Raw genomic sequence first — 20,885 nt, forward strand, 5'->3', positions numbered from 1 at the left:
AGAAGAAAAGATTAAATTAAAGATATAGTAATAGAAATTATTTTAAACGATCAGAGTGGGTAGAGGCCTAAAAAATGACCAAAGCATCAGTGAACTGTGGACAACTTTAAGGAGCCTGAGATATATGTAACTGTAGCTCCCAAAGGGAAATCACACATCTATGCTGTCAAATATTTTGATTTTTTTCTGTGCCTCCTGTGTGAACCGACAACGCAGAGGTGACTAAGAGTTGAGGTCACTACAGAAAGATCTCATCCTTCATTATTAAGAGCATTTTTTTTAATATTTTATTTATTTATCTTTAGAGAGGAAGGGAAGGAGAGGGGGAGAGAAATAACAATGTATGGTTGCCTTTTGTGAGTTTCCCCCAGCTTGGAACTGGCCTGCAACCCAGGCATGTGCCCTGACTGGGAATTGAACCGCGATCGTGTGGTTCGCAGGCCCGCGCTCAACCCACTGAGCTACACCAGCCAGGGCTAAGAGCATTTCTTAGGACCCAGATGCTGTTTAGGGCATCACCTTCGAACTAGAGAAGTGGGCTCAGAGGCTCCCCCAGACCCTCAGGCCTTCTCCACAGCTTCCCACTTTCAGGCTGAGGCTTAGTGAGGTGGATCCCTTCCCTAGAACTCTGTCCCACTGAGCAAAACAATGGAAGCCACTCCTATCCCCTTGTTCCCAGGCAGTAATGACTATGGGCCACTGGCAAAAACCCGATGAGTCCCTGAAAGGGAAATTGAAAGTCCATCCTCAGAATGTCCTTGGTAGTGAGTTGCTCTAATAGCAAGTTTTGTGGGCCCAGAAACCTTAGGAACAACTGCTTGTGAGGTGCCTGGGACTTTAACCCAAAACCTGGCCCTCCTTGTGACAAATCTCCTCTTGTGGAGAACAAAGGAGATCAGAACTGTAAGAGTCTAACACATTCATAGATCTAGATCCACTTCTACAACTACTATTCAGTTACAGTTGGGGCCTATGATGCTGAGTAATGAGTCCACTTATATGATATTCTGGAAAAGGCAACACTATAGGGACAGAAGAGAGATCAAGGTGTTTCCAGGGGCAGGGTATGACAGCAGAGATGGACCCCAAAGGGGGAGCGCAGGGAATTTCTGGAGATGAGAAAACTGTTCTGTAGTATTGATTGTGGTGATGGTCATATATGACTCTATGCATTTATCAAAATTGACAGAACCATATATTAAAAGAGTAAATTTTACTATATAAAAGTGATGCATTTGTCAAAATTCATAAAACTATATAATGAAAAGGAAGTTTTACTAGATATAAATTGTACTGTCCTTAATACAAAGAATAAAAAGTGAATAAAAATTCCAAAAAATTAAGGCCTTAAAACATATTTCATATAACATTTGACTTTTTTAAATTGTATTTTATTGTTAATGCCATTACAATTGCCTCACATTTTCCCCTTGTCCCCTTCCACCCAGCTGATGCCCACTCCCTTAGGCAATCCCCATACCATTGTCCATGTTCATGGGGTCATGTGTATAAGTTCTTTGGCCACTCCAATTCCTATGCTGTACTTTATATCCCCATGGCTATTCTGTAACTACCTATTAGTACTTCTTAATCCCTTCATCTTTTTCACCCATCCTCCTGACCCCCCTCCCATCTGAAAATCATCAAAATGTTCTATGATTTTGTTTCTGTTTTGCTTATTTTGTTTTTTAGATTTGATTGTTGATACATATGTATTTATTATCATCTTATTGTTCATATTTTTAATCTTCTTATTCTTCTTAAAGACCCTTTAACATTTCATATCATACTGGTTTGGTGATGTTTATTCCTTTAGCTCTTTCTTGTCTGGGAAGTTCTTTATTTGCTTTCTGATTCTAAATCATAGCTTTGCTGGGTACAGCAATCTTGGCTGTAGATCCCTGCTTTTCATGACTTTGAATATTTCTTGCCAATCTCTTCTAGCTGCAAAGTTTATTTTGAGAAATCAGTTGACAGTCTTATGGGAACTCCCCTGTAGGTAACTAACTGTTTTTCTCTTGCTGCTTTTAAGATTCTCTCTTTATTTTTAACCCTTGACATTTTAATTATGATGTTTCTTGGAGTGAGCCCCTTTGCATCCACCTTGTTAGGGACTCTCTATGCTTCCTGGATTGTATGTCTATTTCCTTCACCAAATTAGGGAAGTTTTCTTTCATTATTTTTTAAAATATATTTCCAATTTCTTACTCTTTCTCTTCTCTTTCTGGCACCCCAATGATGTGAATGTTTGAATGCTTAAAGTTGTGCCAGAGACTGCTTACACTATCCATGCTTTCTTGGATTCTTTTTCTTCTTGGTGGTTGCTTCTTTATGTTCCAAATCATTGATTTGATCTCAGCTTCATCACTCAACTGCTGTTTCCCTGTAAATTGTCCTTTATTACAATTAGTGTATTCTTCATTTCTAACTGGATCTTTTTTATGCTGTTGAGGTCCTCACTAAGTTCCTTGAGCATCCTTACAACCAGTGTTTTGAATTATGCATCTGATAGACAGTTTATCTCCATTTTGTTTAGCTGTTTTCCTGGAGTTTTTATCTATTCCTTTATCTTGGCCATGTTTTTTTGTCTCCTTATTTTGACAGCCTCCCTTTGTTTGCATTTATGTATTAGGCAGAGCTACTACATCTCCCAGGCTTGATAGAGTGGATTAACTTAGTAGGTGTCTTGTGGGATCCAGTGGCACAGCCTCCCCTACAACCCAACATGGGTACTCAAAGTGCACCCACTGTGTGGGCTATGTATACACTCCTCTTTATAGTTGAGCCTTGATTATTGTTGGCACATCCAATGTCAGCTACATCCCGTGCTCTATCTGGGGTCATACAGAATAAGCTACAAATCTGCAGATGGTTGCTACTTGTGCTGGGCTTGGAGACGCCCAGGAGAGGTCAAGCTGTGAACCAAAGCCAACTGTTGCTAGTGCTGGACCTGAGGCAACTTAGCTAGGGGCATGGGGTTTGCTGAAGCCAGATGCTGTTTGTTTGAGAAAATTTAGGAAAATATGAAGCATGGGAAGACACACCATTCATATGGAAAAGCCACTGGGAAGAGCTTGGTGGGCCTGAAGGTTGGTGAGGCAGAACCCCAGGGAATCACCAGAGTGGGGCAAACGGTGTTTACCAAGTTGATAGAGTCTCAGATATGGCTCCTGTCTCCTGGTTCTGTTGAGGGGGAGGGTTCAGAAAAGGAACAATGGCCTCTGCCAGTGCATCTGTCTGGGAGAAAGCTGTCCCCCTACTTTTGCCCTGATGCCAGACAATTCAGGTCCTCCTCATATGTCTCTGAGGTCTTTCACTCTGCTGCCTCAGGGCTTGAGCTCAGAGGGAGTGAGTTAAAGTACGTCTGTGTGCAGGCCCTTTAGGGGAAACTTCCTGGGAATCCAGCAGTTTCTGTGTTCCACAGTCTCAATCCCCACTGGTTTTTACAGCCAGAGGTTGTGGAGACTTATCTTCCCGTCACTGGAACCCTGGGCTAAGAGGGGACCCGGTATGTGAGTGGGACACCTCGCTCCCGAGATATCCCTCCTGATTTTTATCTGCCATATGTGGGTTCTGTGTCTCTGCCCTTCCTACTAGTCTCAGTGTGGTTTCTTCTTTAATTCTCTAGTTGTAGGACTTCTGAATGATGGTTCCAAATGATAGTTGTTCTATAGTTTATTTGTAATTTTGATGTGGTTGTGTGAGGAGGTGAACCATGTTTACCTACACTGCCACCTTCACCAGAAGTCCTCTGGCTTTTATTGAGAATTATGCAAATGTTTTTAACCAATGTTACCTCAATAAATTTAACTACTTAAAAAAAAGATTGACCTGAATTCATACTCTGATAGCAAACTTCTCTCAGGTTGGAAGTCCTCTTGAGACTGTGCTTATTAAGCATTGATAAGTGCATGAATCGTCAGAAGGTTTGTTAAAATACAGATTCTGATTCAGGACAGGTGAGACCAGGGAATCTGATTTCTCACAAGGTGAGAAAATCAGTGATACTGGTCCATGGACCACACTTTAAGCAGCAAAACCAAGAACACTAGAGGGATGACCTGATACATAAAAAACATAGATTTTGAACAAACCCTCCATGACACAATATATTGTGTTGGCTTATGTAAATTAAAGGACTAGTCCCTTGGTAGTAGTGCATCACTCTCCTTGGAGCTGAAAGCTAGCCACCTGTCATTCCATAGGTTCACCTCTTTGACCTCCAATGCAAGCCTGAAATCAACTTTGGCTCAAGGTAGTAAAGAAAGTTCTTTACAAAAGAAAACTATGCCCTGAGGATAAGTCTTCAGGAGGCTCATAACGCCACAAAGGCCTATCCATCCACCATCCTCCATCCATCCACCTCTCCATCAATGAATAGAAACTTCTCTTCAAATGTACATGGACATTACCCAGCCAGAGAGGAAGTCAATGCTGATTTCTTGTGCTTCTGCTGACATTCCAATGACTTTGAGTGGCACCTCCTGCTGAGGTGCGACTAACGCCCACTGAGAGCCAGGCTGCCTGTGGCCAGCAGGGAGTTTCATCTGCAGAGTGGTTTCCCAGCGGGAGTAAGAAGTGGCCTTGACAGGAAGCCAAGTGCTGAAGGGTGGTAAATGCTTGGCTTTTATATTCAACAACTTTATGAAAATTTTCAAGAGAACTGGCACTTCTTCTTGCAGAGTAAAAAAGGCTATATAAATGTCTTCATACACAGCTTCTTTACCCACAGATACTTTCAGGTGTAACACATCACTTAACAGACTAATACATGCTAACACCTTCAGATACGTGGCTTGGAGGCTTTTCCAGAGGAAGCGACCACATGTGTATTGAGAATCTATTGTGACTTGTGAACATTTACTGAGCACTTACTATGTGTCATGAACTGTCCTAAGTGCATTTCATACACTCACGATTTCAACTAACCCTCATAGTAACCCCATGAGGCAGGAGTCATTATTAGCCCCCCTTTACAGATAAGAAATCTCGGGCACAAGGAGGCTGGGTAACTTTTCCAAGGACACATGCTCATAAATATAAGCAGGGATATAAATTCCAGCAGTTGCTGTCCCACACCCCACACCGTCCTCCTGACCACAGTGCTTGGGTCTGCCCCAGGGTCTCCCAGCGGAGAGAACTTAAAAGAATCATGGCAGCACAATCACACGTGTTGCTCCCCAACNGTCCTAAGTGCATTTCATACACTCACGATTTCAACTAACCCTCATAGTAACCCCATGAGGCAGGAGTCATTATTAGCCCCCCTTTACAGATAAGAAATCTCGGGCACAAGGAGGCTGGGTAACTTTTCCAAGGACACATGCTCATAAATATAAGCAGGGAAATAAATTCCAGCAGTTGCTGTCCCACACCCTACACCTTCCTCCTGACCACAGTGCTTGGGTCTGCCCCAGGGTCTCGCAGCGGAGAGAACTTAAAAGAATCACGGCAGCACAATCACATGTGTTGCTCCCCAACCTTCTTACAGGGTTTCAGTTTCTCACACGAGGAGAAGATGAAGCCACAGGGGCAGCAGTGACTGAGCTGGAAGGCGTGTTCTTTCCTAGAGCCCGCCTTTCTCCTGCAAAGATGGCCGTGGAGGGAGCAGTTTTGGTAGAGAAATCAAGCGTTCAGTTTTGAACATCTTAAAAATGCCTCATGGACATCCTAGGGGAGATGTCAAAGAGCAGGTTAAAGTTCACAAATTACTGAGTAGTTAGTGGATGAAAAGACATGACAAACGGGACTTCCTTAGAAGTGACCTGGGAGAATAGATGGGAGTAGAGATAAAACAAGGTTTACCAGGGCTTGATAATTGTTGAGCTGGTTGACGAGTCTACTGGGATTAATTATACTCTTCTGACCACTTTTGTATATGTCTGCAACTTCTCCAAATTAAGTTTTTGAAAATTCAGGAGGACACAAAATCACTTATATAGGATACCACTAGTAAATGTATAACTTGTATCTAATCATAAATACCAGACAAAGCCAAATTAAGAGACATTCTACAAGACTGGCCTGTACTCTTCAAATGTGTCAGTATCAGAAAAGACAATGAATAACTTAGGAACTATTCCAGAATAAATGACACCAAAGAGACATAACTAAATGTTCCTGGTGTGTATTTTGTATTAGAAAAAAAAAATCCGACTTCCGCCAAGATGGAGGCATAGGTGGAAACACTGTGCCTTCTCCCACAGCCAAGTTTGAATACAACAAAGGTTTGGAGAACAAGGACACACCCAAACACCAGAAAACTGAATTATATGGAAGTCCGACAACTATGAACCATTCAATGGGGACGGTAAGAGGGGCGGAGCCAGCAGCGGAGCAGGGTCGGGCAGGACAGATCCCCCGACCTAGGTGCGCAGGCAGCCCGGACCCAGTCGGGGTGTGGGGCAGACTGACCGCGGTCGCACATTCGCGCACAGTGAGACGGACCATGCAGGCCCCAGGGGGCGAACCCAGTGGTGGAGGGCTGACAGCGGTGGCCCACTGGCATGCAGTGGAACAAAACGTGTGGGCCTGGTGACGGTGGTGGCTGCGGCGCCGGTGGGGGCCGCGGCGGCAGGCAGCAGATGGGACACAATTGTTCCTCTTTGACCCCACCCCCTCATACAATGTCACAACCCAGCGACTTAGTTGCCCTGCTCTAGTGAACACTTTAGGGCTCCGATCCTCCTACGGAACAGGCACGAACAGCCCAAAAGATGGCGCAAGAAGAACTTAAAGTCCCAGAGCCAATAACTCTCAGCCACCAAGAAATTGCCAGCCTCTCAGAAGCACAATTCAAGACACTATTTATCAGTATGCTCACAGAACTGGTTGATTATAGTCACAAATTAGAGGAACATATGAAGGCTAAACTAATTGAAATGAAGGGAGATGTCCAGGAAACCAATAGCGATGGAAAGGAAACTGGGACTCAAATCAATGGAATGGACCAGAAGGAAGAACAAAACATCCCACCAGAAAGGAATGAAGAAATGAGAATTCAAAAAAATGAGGAGAGGCTTAGGAACCTCCAGGACATCTTTAAACGTTCCAACATCCGGATTATAGGGGTACCAGAAGGGGGAAAGAAACAGCCACAAGTGGAAATCTTATTTGAACAAATAATAAAGGAGAACTTCCCCAGTCTGGCAAAGGAAATAGACTTCCAGGAAATCCAGGAAGCTCAGAGAGTCCCAAAGAAGTTGGACCCAAGAAGGAACACACCAAGGCACATCATAATTACATTAGCCAAGACCAAAATGAAGGAGAGAATCCTAGAAGCAGCAAGGGATAAGGGGACAGTCACCTACAAAGGAGTACCCATCAGACTGTCAGCGGATTTCTCAAAAGAGACCTTACAGGCAAGAAGGGGCTGGAAAGAAGTATTCCAAGTCATGAAATCCAAAGACCTACAGCCAAGATTGCTTTATCCAGCAAAACTTTCATTTAGAATGGAAGGACAGATAAAGTGCTTCTCAGATAAGGTCAAGTTCAAGGAGTTCATCATCACCAAGCCCTTATTATATGAAATGCTAAAGGGACTTATAGAAGAAAAAGAAGATGAAAAATATTAACAGTGAAAGGACAGCAAACACACAGTTATTAACAACCACACCTAAAACAAAAGCAAACCAAGAGGACAGCTAGATCAGGAGTGGAACCATACAAATGAAGAACACATGGAGGGTTAGCAACAGGGGAGTTGGAGGGGGAGAAGGGGGAGAAGGCACAGAAAATAGCATAGATGGTAGGTAGAAAATAGATAGGGGGGAGGGTGAGAATAGTGGGGGAAATATAGAATCTAAAGAACTTGAGCCCTGGCTGGTGTAGCTCAGTGGATTGAGCGCGGGCCTGTGAACCAGAGGATCACGGTTCGATTACCAGTCAGGGCACATGCCTGGGTTGCAGGCTGGTTCCCTGCAGGCCAACTCCCAGCAGGGGATACACGAAAAGCAACCATACATTGATGTTTCTCTCCCTCTCCTTCCCCTCTAAAGATAAATAAATAAATAAAATCTTTAAAATAAATAAATAAATAAAGAACTTGAGACACGTGGTTATAAACTAAGGGGGGGGGAGAATGGTGGGGGAGGGAGTGTGAGGGTGGAGGGGAATGAAGGGGGGGAATAGAACAACTGTAATGGTATAATCAATAAAATATATTTTAAAAAATCCAATTCTTATAAAGGACCTTACTGGGGCAACTGGTGACATCTGAATATAGATTTGTATATTAAATAGTATATATCCATGTGAAATTTCTTAAATTTAATCATTTACTATGTTTATAGAAAAGAATATCCTTGTTCTTGGGAGCGGCACACTTAAATAATTAGGAGTGAAGAATTATGATGAATTAAATTTATTCTCAAATAACATAGTAATAATAATGATAATTTATATGTAGTATAAATAGATGTAGAGAGATTATACAAATGTGGCAAAAATATTAATGGGTGAATTTAGGTGAAGCATATGTAGGTGTTCATTGTATTATTCTTAAAACTTTTCTATAGGCTTGATATTTTTCAAAATAATTTTTTTAAAAGATTTTATTTATTTATTTACCTTTAGAGGGAAAGGAGAGAGAGAGAGAAACATCAATGTATGGTTGCCTTTATGTGTGTCCTCTGCTGGGAGTTGGCCTGCAGGGAACCCGCCTGCAACCCAGGCATGTGCCCTGACTGGGAATCGAACCGCGATCCTCTGGTTCACAGGCCCGCGCTCAATTCACTGAGCTACACCAGCCAGGGCTCAAAATAATTTTTTTTAATTAACTTGATTAACTTGATGTGATCAGCATTCCTGAAACACCTGAATGAAAAGCTGTCTTCCTCACTCCTTAGTGACAAGCACCAAATTCACATGATTTTTCATGACAAATGCTTCTTGTATGTTTCTTTTTCACATGCATGTGCCACTTACTCATCCCAGCAGGCCAGCCGGGTGCACCATTGCTGAACCACTCAGCTACCAGCCCCTTTGGGGATGGCTTTGGCTGCAGATGCTTTGCTCAGTCACGGTCCCATCCCAGGGTGGCCCACATCCACCATTTGACTGACCTGAGGTTGCAAAGGCCTGACCCTCCCTTTCCAACTCAGCGGAGTTCTGCAGGCCATCCCAGCTCCAGAGCACCCCATAGAGCCCACTGAGGGCTTCACAAGACAAAAGCACAGCCCGAGGTGTCCCTGTGCCCAATCCACTCCCTTCTTCCTTCCCCGGGGTGTTGGACTCAAGAACACTCCCTCACAGACCTCCTGGCACAGTCCTCCCCATATTCGAGTCTGCTTCCTGGGGACCCAGCTATGGCAATAATGTCATGACCATTTTGCAGGTGAAGGAAACTGAACCCTAGAAAAATCACTTGCCTAAGGTCTGAAAGCCATTTATTAAAGCTAAGACTCAGACTCCAAATCTGCTGGCCTCCAGCTTCCCCCCTATTCTCTTTACCTCTCCCAGTCCTACCTCTCTGTGAAGGCCAAGGACAAGTTCCCACTTCTCTCAAAGGCCTCCTTGACTTCCCCTTTCTGGCCATCAAGTTCATACCATCTGCTCCATTTGGCACATGCCCATGACCCCATCTGGGGACTTTTCTTAACCATCACCTCATATTACAGAGTCACTCTGTTGTCATTTAGCTTTTCACTTCGAAGATTGGTACTTTTCTTTGCTATCTCCTTGCGGACAAATGTCATTTATTGTTCTTTTATCTCATCAGTTATTGTCCCCAAGCTGAGCACACAGTATATCACTGTGCAGTAAATGAATAGCAACATTCCTTCCCTCTGGCTATGTTTTAAGTCTTAGAAACTGAGGAAACACAACATCCTCAAAAGACACATGCTTGCAGCCACAATTTCCTTTGTGTCTCTTCTGGAGTGGCACAGAATTTCAAGACATGGAATATAAGGGAGTGGCAGGTTATTCTGCCAATGGAGCAATACCGCCCATGGTGGAGCACCCCAGACTGTATCGATCCACATAAAAACACGAGTCAGGTAATGCTTGGTCAAATTCAGTCAAATAGTAAGGAAGAAAAATGACATACCAGGAATAAAAATTCCTAAATGCCTTGGTGGCCATGTGTTTTGGCAAAACTACTTTTATTTTAATTATTTAAAGCTTTTCATAATATGCTAGGAAATGGGATATTATGTACTTTGTAAAAAAAATGAAGTCTTAGATAAAAAATCTGGCAACATATTATTGCATTTTAAGGGTGAAATAAGTGAGTTGCTTTTCTTTGAAGATTATGGACTGGGAGATTAGCAAAGCCTTCTCCATAATCTTTTAGCAAGGAGAAGTGGAAGCAGGCAGAGGTGGGAAAGTTTGGTCCAAACCCCCACATTTCCAGTTCCTGGAAATCTCTGGTTGCCATGGTAGCTATGTTACAATGTGACCACTCAGGTACAGGCAGGACTTGAAAACAATAAGCATCTCACTACATCACTAGCTTTAGGTTTGGAAATCATTTTTCATACTATTTCTCCTTTTCTTTTGGACATTAGATGATTAAGCACTGTGTTATTAGAATAATATAAATGCAAACAATTAAAAATAATTTTTGTCAAACTTCCCTAACTATTCAAGCAGCACCAATATAGGGAGTAGGTTGTAGAGAGAAGTTTCTGAGTTGGAACATATGTAGGAGACATCCGCAGACAACACAGCCCACAGGCCAAATCTGGAATGCCACCTGTTTTTGTATGTCTTGCGAGCTAAGAATTTTTAAAATATTTTTTATTTATGTAACTTTAAAAATTGTATTAAATTTATTGGGGTGACACTGGTTAATAACACACAGGTTTTGAGCATACAGTTCTATAAGACATCATCTGTGCATTGCATTGTGGGTTTACCACATAGTATTTTTAAATTTTAGGGAAATACTCCAAAGAAGAATATCTGTGACACCTGAAAGTTATATGAAGTTCAAATTTTGGTCTGAAAAAAAAGTTTTATTGAAGCACAGCCACGTTCACTTATGCACATACTGTCCATGGCTGCTCTTGTGTAACAACAGCGGAGTTGAGTGATCGTGATGAAACTATATGGTCCATAGAGCTCAAAATATTTACAGTCTAGCTGTTTACAGAGAGGATGTGCCAACCCTTGATCCAGAGACCTGAGCTGTATAGGAGCCGTTAGACTAGGAGACTGGACATCTCATCTTTGCCAAGGAGTCTGTAACAGGTGCTGTGTTAGTCTGTTGGGGCTGATACAAAATATACCACAGACTGGGCAGCTTATAAACAACAGCAATTTATAACTCACATGTCTAGAGACTGGGAAGTCCAAGGTGAAGGTGCCAGCACGGTCGCCTTCGCGTGGAGGCCCTCCTCCTGGTTCATAGCTGCTGCCTTCCCCTTCGACCTCCCATGGCAGACGGGGCTAGGGACCTAGGTGCATCCCTTTTACCAGGTTCTAATGCTGTGCATGAGGGCTCCACCTCCTGGTTTATGCACCTTCCAGGGGCCTCACTTACCATACCATCACCCTTGGGGGTTAGGATTTCAACATATGAATTTTGGGGGATAGAGTCAAACCAGAGCAGGGTCCTTCAATGCCTTTTAACTGAGCTTGTGCAAGTCTATTCCCTGTTGCGTCCAGGAAAACACAGCTGCTGGAAAAGCATCACATGGTTGGGAGCACACGCTTGGTCGATACGTTCTAGTACTGCTGGGGGCAGGCAACAGGCTACTTACTCCCTCATGCGTTGCATCTTGGTCCTGGCCATGGCACTGTTGAAAATTGTGGGTCCCGCGGACGTGTCTGGAACTGCACCAGTGACTGTCCTTGAGTCTGAAAATCAATGCGCAGCCTTACTGACTTCATCAGCACCCCGGTATCTTCAAGGCAACACTCAAGGGCAATCAGAACAGACGCTAACCCACCTTTGCCACAAGGTAATGCCACATTAATTAAAGAGGAATTCGATTATGCCATGCACAGTAAGGAGATTTATTCCAAATGACAAGATTATTTGCACTTTTAATATGCACGAGGAGTTCCGGGACCAAGCTACTCTCAAAAGGATTATTTAAACAGAACGTGGTTTTGAGAAGACCGGCTTTTCATGCTAGAGAGCCATGGGGGGAGGACGGCGTGCGGTCACTGTCGGGGAGCCTCTGGCCGGTTTCTTTCAGCAGGTGCGGATATTTGCTTCTGATGACTGGGGAGTTTTTGCTATAAACTTAGTTTTCTCTTTACCTTAGCCCACACCTGAGATTTTTTTTTCCAGTGGAAAGCAAGATGCTGACCAGGAGGTCACCTGCAGCCTCGAACTTCAGGAGAATGGGGCAGAAGGCCAAAGTTGGGGTCAGAAGGTAAAGAGTTGTCACTGAAAGCTGGGGTCTTACAAGATGTGCTGAGCAAGCCACAGCTTTTCCAGAGATGCCCTGGAGGCTCTTACAAAATATGATGGAAGTGGAGGGGGAAAGAGTCCACCACAGGAAACAACACCACTTTCCACTGAGAAGTGCAAGCCGGCCCCTGGGCCAGGGCCCAGAGTAACCAGAGTGGCATTTGTCAGCAGCCCTCCGGGAGCTGGGCAGTGTCCTCCTGTGTGCTCCCTAGATCTCCCACAAGGTGCCTCCCACCCCATTAGGAAAAACTTTGAACACCCTAATATTCATTTATAAATTATGTCCATGTAGTTGCTGTCAGAGAAGGGACCCAAATTGTGAAATCTCCACTCTTTTCTCAACAGATCTCATATAGTAAGTGCCCGTCTGATTTAGCGACCACACAAGCAAGTGTGAGAGCCAAACCCCATTTTACATGTTAGTAAAGCTAGCTATCTATCTATCTATCTATCTATCTATCTATTCATCATTCCAATGCCATGAATAAAATATAGTAAAGTGCATTGCAATGCAAAACAATATAATTATTGGATATAAGTTCCTTTAGGGAGTCCTCCTAGATTCCCCAAGGCTGGAGTCCTTGGTCTCCCCTAGGACTTGCATAGCACCAGCAACAGTACTGCTCACTCTGTAATGATGCAGTTATTATTGACTTTCCTCTTTCTCCCACCAGACTGTAAGCTCCATGAGCCCAGGAACCTGTTCTACCTAATTCCCTACTGTGTTAAGTGCCCAGTGCACACCCATGGGCTCTCTAACCAAGGGACTGCTCTACGTGCTGTTCATTTTTTAAATTTATGTTTTAATTTATAAACTTATAAAGAAATTATAAATATAAATATAATGTATTATGTTTATACATTTAAATATAAATTTGTAAATTTGCAGTTATATTTCTTAGATTTTTAAAAATTTAGTAAATTAAATGCAAATTCCAATATCTTCCACATACGACCTTGTTTTGTGTGCCCTCTCGGGGACATGCACCCCACTCTGAACTTCTTGCTTCCGTAGACATCACTGAGATGAACAGTCCCCCTCTCAGCTCTGTAAGAACCGCTGATCATTCCTTCGCCTAGGTTCTGGGATGCAGCATTACCGGATCAGCAGGTGTCAGCTTTGCAGAGTGCACACGACCATTACTTAAACCTGGCACGTCACCGACTACGCCGGCACGTTAAGACAGCAGTGCCGATGACCGATGTCTTTCCCTCCTATCGATCACCCCTCCCACACGCCGAGAGGACAGCAGCTTCATCACCTCCCCTGGCAACGCTCTGCCCAGGACAGCCGCTTCTCTCCGGGGAAGGCTTTGTGCGTAGGGGTGAAGGGGAGGCTTGGGGTCCATTTTGTGTTCATTTCAGGTGCTTTTTATACTCATCTTTCTTGGAACCTGAGAAGTCATTAAACGATAACCAGCCACACCATGCCACATAACGTGCAAGCTCAACAACCAGTTCAGCCAGGAGTGAGAGGAAGGCGCTGCTCTTCTGTCGCTCCCAGAGTGCCCTGGCAGGTCCTGAAGGCTCGTGCAAACAAAGGTCAAAGCAGTTTTCTTCTTTTTATAAGGATTTTATTTATTTATTTTTTAGAGAGAGGGAGAGAAATGTTGATGTGTGAGAGAGACATTGATCAGTTGCCTCTCACATGCCCCCCAGTCAGGGGTTGGACCCACAACCCAGGTGTGTGCCCTGCAAAGAATCCAATTGACAGCCTTTTGGCTTGCAGGGCGAGGCCCAACCAATTGAGCCACAGAGTTACAGTGAGGTCAAAGCAACTTTCACACGGCCGCTGTTCCCCTTAGTGAGGCTCTCAGCAATGCTGGGAAAGATGCTAAACCTTGAGCCTAAGAGTGGGAACAGGGCAAAGAGAATTTCAAGTAACAGAGCTTGGTGCACAGAGCAATTGCTTTTTAGTTTCTCAAGGTCAGCCCTTTTCCTCTCTATTTGTCCCTTACAGCAGGGGGAGCCGTTGCTTTATGTCAAAGAAAAGGACAACACAAGCAGCAACCAGGATAAAACCACTGGGTTAGAGCCATAGACTTCACTAGTAGGTCACTGAAGCCCCGAGTGTGCTCCAGGCCACTGCATTTCAGACCTTGATGGGATACAGATCACCCAGGTCACCCAGGGCACTGTCCTTACGCTGCCATCCTGAACTTGGCAGCCAGGGAGCCTTTTACAATGCAGATTCTGACTCAGTAGCTGTGAGTAGGACCTGTGATTCCGGAGTACCGATAAGCTCACAGGTTATACCAATGCTGAGTAACAAGACTCTAGACAGGCCAGCTACATAAGTTGTGGGGCCCAGAGCTACAGGAGAACGCAGGGCCCCTTATTCAAAAAGCAAGAGAAAAGCTCATTTCTTTCTTCTACATCTCTCTCTGAACCTGTCACAGTGTTTTTCATTGGGCATTTAAGGTCATTCTACCTCAGGAACTGGGATAACGCCTGAGGAAAAGTGAAAACCCTCATGTGCCCGAAGGGACCCACCCAACCCTGACCCTCCCCCAGCTTCGCCCAGGCCCCCACGGGGAATGGAGGGTCGCAGTGGGGCAGGTGGGGGAGAACTGTTCTCAGGGACGCAGCTGGACACAGCTGGACACAGCACGCAAGTGAGGCTTCAAGCCCCTGGCATGTGTTCCATCAGACTTCACTCGTAAAGCACAAATTCAAAGATAAAATTATTGGAAATTTCGTGAGACCCCAAGTGCAAGGAGCCACGGGGCGACACTGGTTATGGGCCCATGAAGCTCTGGTTCCCGATCTCGGCATTGTTAGTAGTTTTAAAAAGTAGTTAAATCCTCAGTCCCTGTGTTAATTTTTACAAATTAATTTTCTCTTTATTAATTTCAACAGCACTTGCATGCACCTGGAAAAGGTATGCGTGTGAGAGACGCACACCACATTACGTGCTTCTTTGGTGTCACACATTTCTTATGAGAACCGGATGCCTCCTCCTTTCCCAAGGATCTTCTAAGCTATAGGTTGGGGACCCACCTCCTGCAAAGAGTAAGTCTGTTCCTTTCTGATCTAACTTCATTTTTTAAAAGATTTTATTTCTTTTTAGAGAGAGGGGAAAGGAGGGAGAAAGCGAGAAACGTCAATGTGTGGTTGCCTCTCACATGCCCCCTAGTGGGGAATCTGGCCTGCAACCCAGGGAATCAAACCGGCAACCCTTTGGTTCGCAGGCTGGCACTCAGTCCACTGAGCCACACCAGCCAGGGCCTTTCTGCTCTAGCTTGGATGGGCCTTCACTTTGGCTTCACCCCGTAATTTTTCTGAGGAACACTGGAACCTGATATGAAGCATGGCTGAGAAAGCACTTTGGTCCTTTTGGTTTCTGAGAGTGAAGAATGTCCAGCAACCAGTCATCAAACACAGCTTCTGCCTATGATGGTTTTTAAAAAGCACATGTGTGCGCATGCCAGTGGCCGATTTTATAGACTCCCAGGCACCTCCGTGAAAAGGGTCGTGAGGCTGGGCCTCAGCAGGTCTTCCCTGACTGCGGCCTCAAGCCAGAGGAGAGCAGGGGGACTGAGTGGCAGCCATGACCTGGCTCCTTCTAGAAACTCACTTTTTGGGGTTGTGAGTTCCTAAGAAGGGGGCTCTGGCCCCACTGTAATTCGGGGGGACTGACCATGGTCATGGTGCCTGCGCAGAGAATGCCACTGTGCTCACAGCTCAAACCATGGCTCAGCATCAAAACTGAGCATCCAGATGTTTAGAAAGGAAGGTGGTGCCAGGAAATACAACAGGGAAGATGTTGAGCATTTGCTTCCCTCACCCCCCTCCCCGGCCCCCACCATCATGCCCTGAACAGGAGGACCCTTTGCACTACAAAAATGAAACTGCAAACAGATGCTGACATTTGGTGTTTCTGTTGAGTTTCCTTTTAAACCAACTCCACTCGTCCCTCATTCCCTGGTCACGGTCACGGTCTGCTCCCTGCTGCTCTGCTCTCCTCTTCATCTCATCCTGCAACTGTTCACCCACCTTCCCGTCCTAGGCCAAGTAGGGATGGACAAGAAATGCTATAGGCAGTATAAAACACCAGGCAAAACCATCCCGAACTCTCTTTTCCCACCTGTGAATTACAGGATGATGGGGTTTATGACACTTGATATTACCCCATGGGGCTGTTTTGACAATGAGATGAAAACCAAATGACAGGAAAAGACATTAAGCCACTGGAAGTGGTGCTTCTGAGGAACGCAGAGCGCAGCTCATAACAGCAAGGCTGTCGGGATCCCCCCTCCGGCTGTGGTCTCCTACCAGCAAAGCTGTTTTCCCTAAAGGCGTGACAATTTGATGGTTCTGACATTTCACCCCAGAGAGAGGTTCTCCTTCCATTTCTTCCAAAATTTCCCTTTATTCATTTCAGTTGCTGGACAAACGACCTTGATCTTAAAGCAGAAACCTGCATGTGCCCTCCCTGCTAAGTAAGCATCTTACCACGTGGGTCATAAAGAGCTGACGCAGGGACTGCAGGGATGGATAGTTTGGCAGACGAGATCCCACTTAAGCACCTGGGACACTGCTTACTCAGGGCCTCGCAGACGCCGCCCTGGGTGTGCAGCACAGACAGAACACACAGCTCCTGATCTGCTTTTAACCCTCTTCTCTCCCTCAGCCGCCTGAGGAACACTCAGGAAGACAGCCCTCTTTGCCCGAATTATCGCAAAGGCGTATTCTCATGACCCATATTTTACTAGCCTTTAGGATAGCACATGAGTTCCTCTTCCCAAAAGTGACCAGAGGTGACCTCTGAAGATGGTTTGCCATTCACTTGAGCTGGAAAACCCTGCAAAATCATGCAAATCAATAGGTTCAAATCTTTGTGTTCCCTGCAAGAACACTCATAAAACTGCCCAGGCCATCAAGGGTATGCATATTCAAAAAGCCACCAAGTATCTGAAGGAGGTCACTTTAAAGAAGCAGTGTGTCCCATTCTGCCCACACAATGGTGGAGTTGGCGGGTGTGCCCAGGCCAAACAGTGGGGCTGGACACGGGGTCGGTGGCCCCAAACGAGTGCTGAGTTTTTCTGCATGTGTTACAAATGCAGAGAGTACTGGTGAACCTAGGGTTTAGATATAGATTCTCTGGTCATCGAGCACATCCTGGGGAACCAAACCCCCAAGATGCAGCGCAGAACTCACAGAGCTCATGGGAGGATGCACCCGCACAGGGGTTCTCCCTGCCACACCGAGATGGTCCCACTGAAAAGAGCAGATTGGTCCTAAACCAGAAGAGGAGTTTGCACAGAAGAAAAAGATATCCCAGAAGAAACGGAAGAAACAAAAGCTTATGGCCCAGGAGTAAATTCAGCATAAAATAAATTCGAGAAGAGCACATGATCAAAGACTGGTCTAAGGTTGGCCAACTTTTTCCGTAAAGGGCCAAGCAATAAATGTTTCAGGCTTTGAGGCCAAATGCTCTCTGCTGCAACCACTCAGAAAACAGCCACAGGCAACTGATGAGTGAGTGAGTGTGCCTACGCTCCAGCAGCGTTTTATGTATGTCAGTGAGCTGGTCTGGCCCACGGTCCGTGGTTTACCAAACCTGACCTACGCGATGGAGCATCAGCACGACTGAGCTGCAGGTGACCATAAACCTTGAAGCCAAATTACCTCATCTTATGGATGGGGAAAGGGAGGCCAAGAGAGGCTGTATGACTTGCCCCAGGCCACAGAGCTGTAAGGAGGGGGCCAGAGTCAGGACTAAAACCATGGTTCCCTGACTCCCAAATGAGTGCTCTTCCAAGAAGTAACGCTTCCAGGTAAAAAGTCATGTGTTGGTTTTGAAAAATCATGAGATCATCAAGGAAACCTCTCTTCCAAGGGTTGGAATTTGGGCAGAACATTATGTGTGTTATCTCATTTCTCCACCTCTTCAGGAGATGGCCCTGTGGCTTATTATAAAAGGGGCCATGAACCAGCAGGGTATTGTGACAGCTGTCCCACTCTGCTGAGGCTTAGCTGACCTGCATTTTTGTGAAGATTCTTCCTTGAGCTTTTCCTGTGATGACAGTGGACCTCAAGATGTCAGTAAAATTGCCTAGAAATCTGCAAATTAGGTTGATCTCTGCCGTACCCCAACACCCCAGGGACGGAGACACATGGCCCACGTCCCTTTTACCAGAAGGACTTGTCGCCCAGCCGCTGGGAGTGCTGGAGACATGCGGCCTCCAGTGGTGGCCCCATCAGAAACTGCCTCAGCTACAGAGAGCTGCCTTGCCCGGTTCCAGGCCCTTCCCGTGTCGCCCGCACTTGATGACATGTCATGATGGAGACAGACAGCCTGGCTGTCTGGGTCTGCACTACAAATTCTGGTGAGTTCAGAGCTCCCCGTGGGTTGGAGAGAGTCTTGTCAGGCCTGCATCACTGCTCCACTCTGCCCTTGCCTCTCCCTGCTCCCCTCCTGTCCTATCCACCGGGGTCAATCCTGAGGGCACCCCAGAATAAATGTCCTGCCCACCAAACTCCATGTCAGAGGCTGCCTCCTGAAGAACCCAAGCCCTGACACGTGGGCGCTGGAATTGGAGGGCGTGGAGACATGGAGGTGGTTGTCTTGGTGCCTTTAACAAGTCGAGTATTTGATAAAATCAATAATGAAAGTGAAAAAAAACCCCGTAATCACTCCTACCCTGCCACAGGGAGCCCATCTCTTTCAGAGAGCTGTGTCTACAGGCACAGGGCAGAAGCCACCACCTAAGGAGGTCATTGCCAGCCCTGTAGCAGCAGCAGTGTCCCAGCCGGACCACATGAGGGGCTGCAGAAGAAAGCAGACAGGAGGAAAGGGGGAAATGCTGGCCCAGGAGAGACACTTCCAGAGGCTTCCAGTAGGAAGGGAGCTGGGCACACTGGGAGGAGGGCGTGGGCTGCCTTAGACGACTGGGGTTTGAGTCTTTGATGTTCGGTGAGTTACAAAACTTTTACGACTCACCTTCAGAACCTGCACACAAAAAAAATCAACTTTGGGGGCTCTAGTAAAGCTTAAATGCAATGATCTCTATAAAGGTGCTTTGTTGCTGGTAAAAGACCAAGGTGAATTTATGACCCTGCCTCCCTCAGCCACATGGCACACACCCCAGCACGCTGCCCGCAACAAACTTAAAATCACTGGGAAAGGAAAGTGGGTTAGCTCAGAAAAGCAAATTTCCTACCCATGAGGAGATAATAAATATCAGGAGATATGAAATCAATAGAGTTTCTATTTTTACTACTTGTTATTTCATACAACAAATACTCAACTAAATTATATGGAAAATTAAAAACAGAAGTTCAGGGGTTTGGAAGTGCTCATTTCCTTTTGAATATACTGGAAGCTTCTAAGAATAGCACCTATCAGTAAAAACAAAATAAAATGAAATGAAATAATAAAAAGGAGGGTCTTATTTTTAATAAGCGACTAAGTGTGCACACAGGTTGAGAAGAGGCGTGTGACAAGCACACCCTACATTTTTCAGCTATGGTTACCCCATGGAGAGAGTGGCAGCAAACACCCTTCTCCATACCGAAAGGTAGTGGATCTTGAAGATACTAGTGAACACCTTTTTCAAGGAAAAGAAGATTGTATTTGTTTAGAAGAAAACAATAAAAATTAGCTACTGAGACAGTCCACGCCATGTTCACAGTGTGATGATTCGGGCAAATGACACCCATGGAACTGCTCTCCCTCCCCCCGCAAAGCCTGCCTGGTCCTGCCTATCCTGTGTGCTCCTCCTCATCTTGTTCCCTGCAGCTGCAGGGCCAGCCTCCTCATCTCCTCATGGCCAAGTGTATCCTTACGTCAGGAATGATCTCAGGTGCTACCTCCTCCTTCAAGCTTCTTTCATGACTTCTCTCTCCCTGACTAAAAGCAATACCCCCATTTTTGGAACCCTTACTCTCTTTCTGTATCATTATTTAGGTTCTTGTCTCAGTTCTCCTCGGAAACCTTAGCTTTTAGTGGCAGAATCCAGGCCAACACATCATTGGGAGCTAATACCACTGCTATGCATATGTTAGCTTTGATGAAATCTTAATGTATGAGTAATGAATGACTGCATGGTTGCTGAGACTCTGTCTTAACTCGGGAAACAGGAAACTTGATTACTGGAATTTTTTCCCTAGGTATTAGTGATATACAGAATATCCTTTGCTAAGAGTTTAGTACTAACAATGATTAATAAAATTGTTGTAGGAATTTATTTGTATTACAAAACTTTTTCCCTACTTGCTTCCATCACCACACGTCTGCCAAGCGAATGGGTCTGCCGTGGTGACAGACAGACAGCAGGTTCTCTAGGAATTGCCACTAATTCTGAATCTGTTGCATCCTTTCAAGCTTGAAAGAACTGATAGAAACTGTTAACATTCCCTAATGTGTAAACAGAAGGGATAGTGGCAAACAAATATTGTGCGTTCACATCAAAATGATCCAAGTCATTCATGATCCAAAATATCCCTCCTTGTCTCTAAAAGTGGTGGTTGCAATGTGTCAGTAACCAAAGATACTGACACATTGTTGATATTGGCA

The 20,885-nt window shown here is 45.1% G+C and overlaps 1 protein-coding gene and 1 long non-coding RNA gene across 5 annotated transcripts in view; one reads left to right on the top strand and one right to left on the bottom strand.

Annotated features, from left to right (window-relative positions):
- NEK11 (NIMA related kinase 11) overlaps positions 1 to 20,885 on the bottom strand; it is a 216,306-nt gene that overhangs the window by 28,779 nt on the left and 166,642 nt on the right. For 2 of the 3 annotated variants that reach the window (XM_037061295.1, XM_037061294.1), the window contains one exon: positions 11,706 to 11,802. In XM_037061295.1, the coding sequence (XP_036917190.1) occupies positions 11,706 to 11,802 (97 nt within the window). Of the gene's footprint in view, positions 1 to 5,451; positions 5,671 to 11,705; positions 11,803 to 20,885 lie in introns of those variants that run through there. The other variant, XM_037061296.1, reaches the window with a different exon arrangement.
- On the top strand, positions 13,515 to 19,170 carry LOC118997580 (uncharacterized). Of its 2 annotated transcripts, none has more exons than XR_005068686.1 (3): positions 13,515 to 13,906; positions 15,224 to 15,376; positions 18,472 to 19,170. It is a non-coding gene; the product is annotated as an uncharacterized LOC118997580 (long non-coding RNA). The 2 variants fall into 2 exon arrangements; XR_005068685.1 differs by having other exon boundaries at positions 13,515 to 13,679.

Source organism: Sturnira hondurensis, unplaced genomic scaffold (genome assembly GCF_014824575.4).
Source record: "Sturnira hondurensis isolate 20B ecotype Veracruz unplaced genomic scaffold, ASM1482457v3 Scaffold0013299, whole genome shotgun sequence".
Taxonomy (NCBI): Eukaryota; Metazoa; Chordata; class Mammalia; order Chiroptera; family Phyllostomidae; genus Sturnira; species Sturnira hondurensis.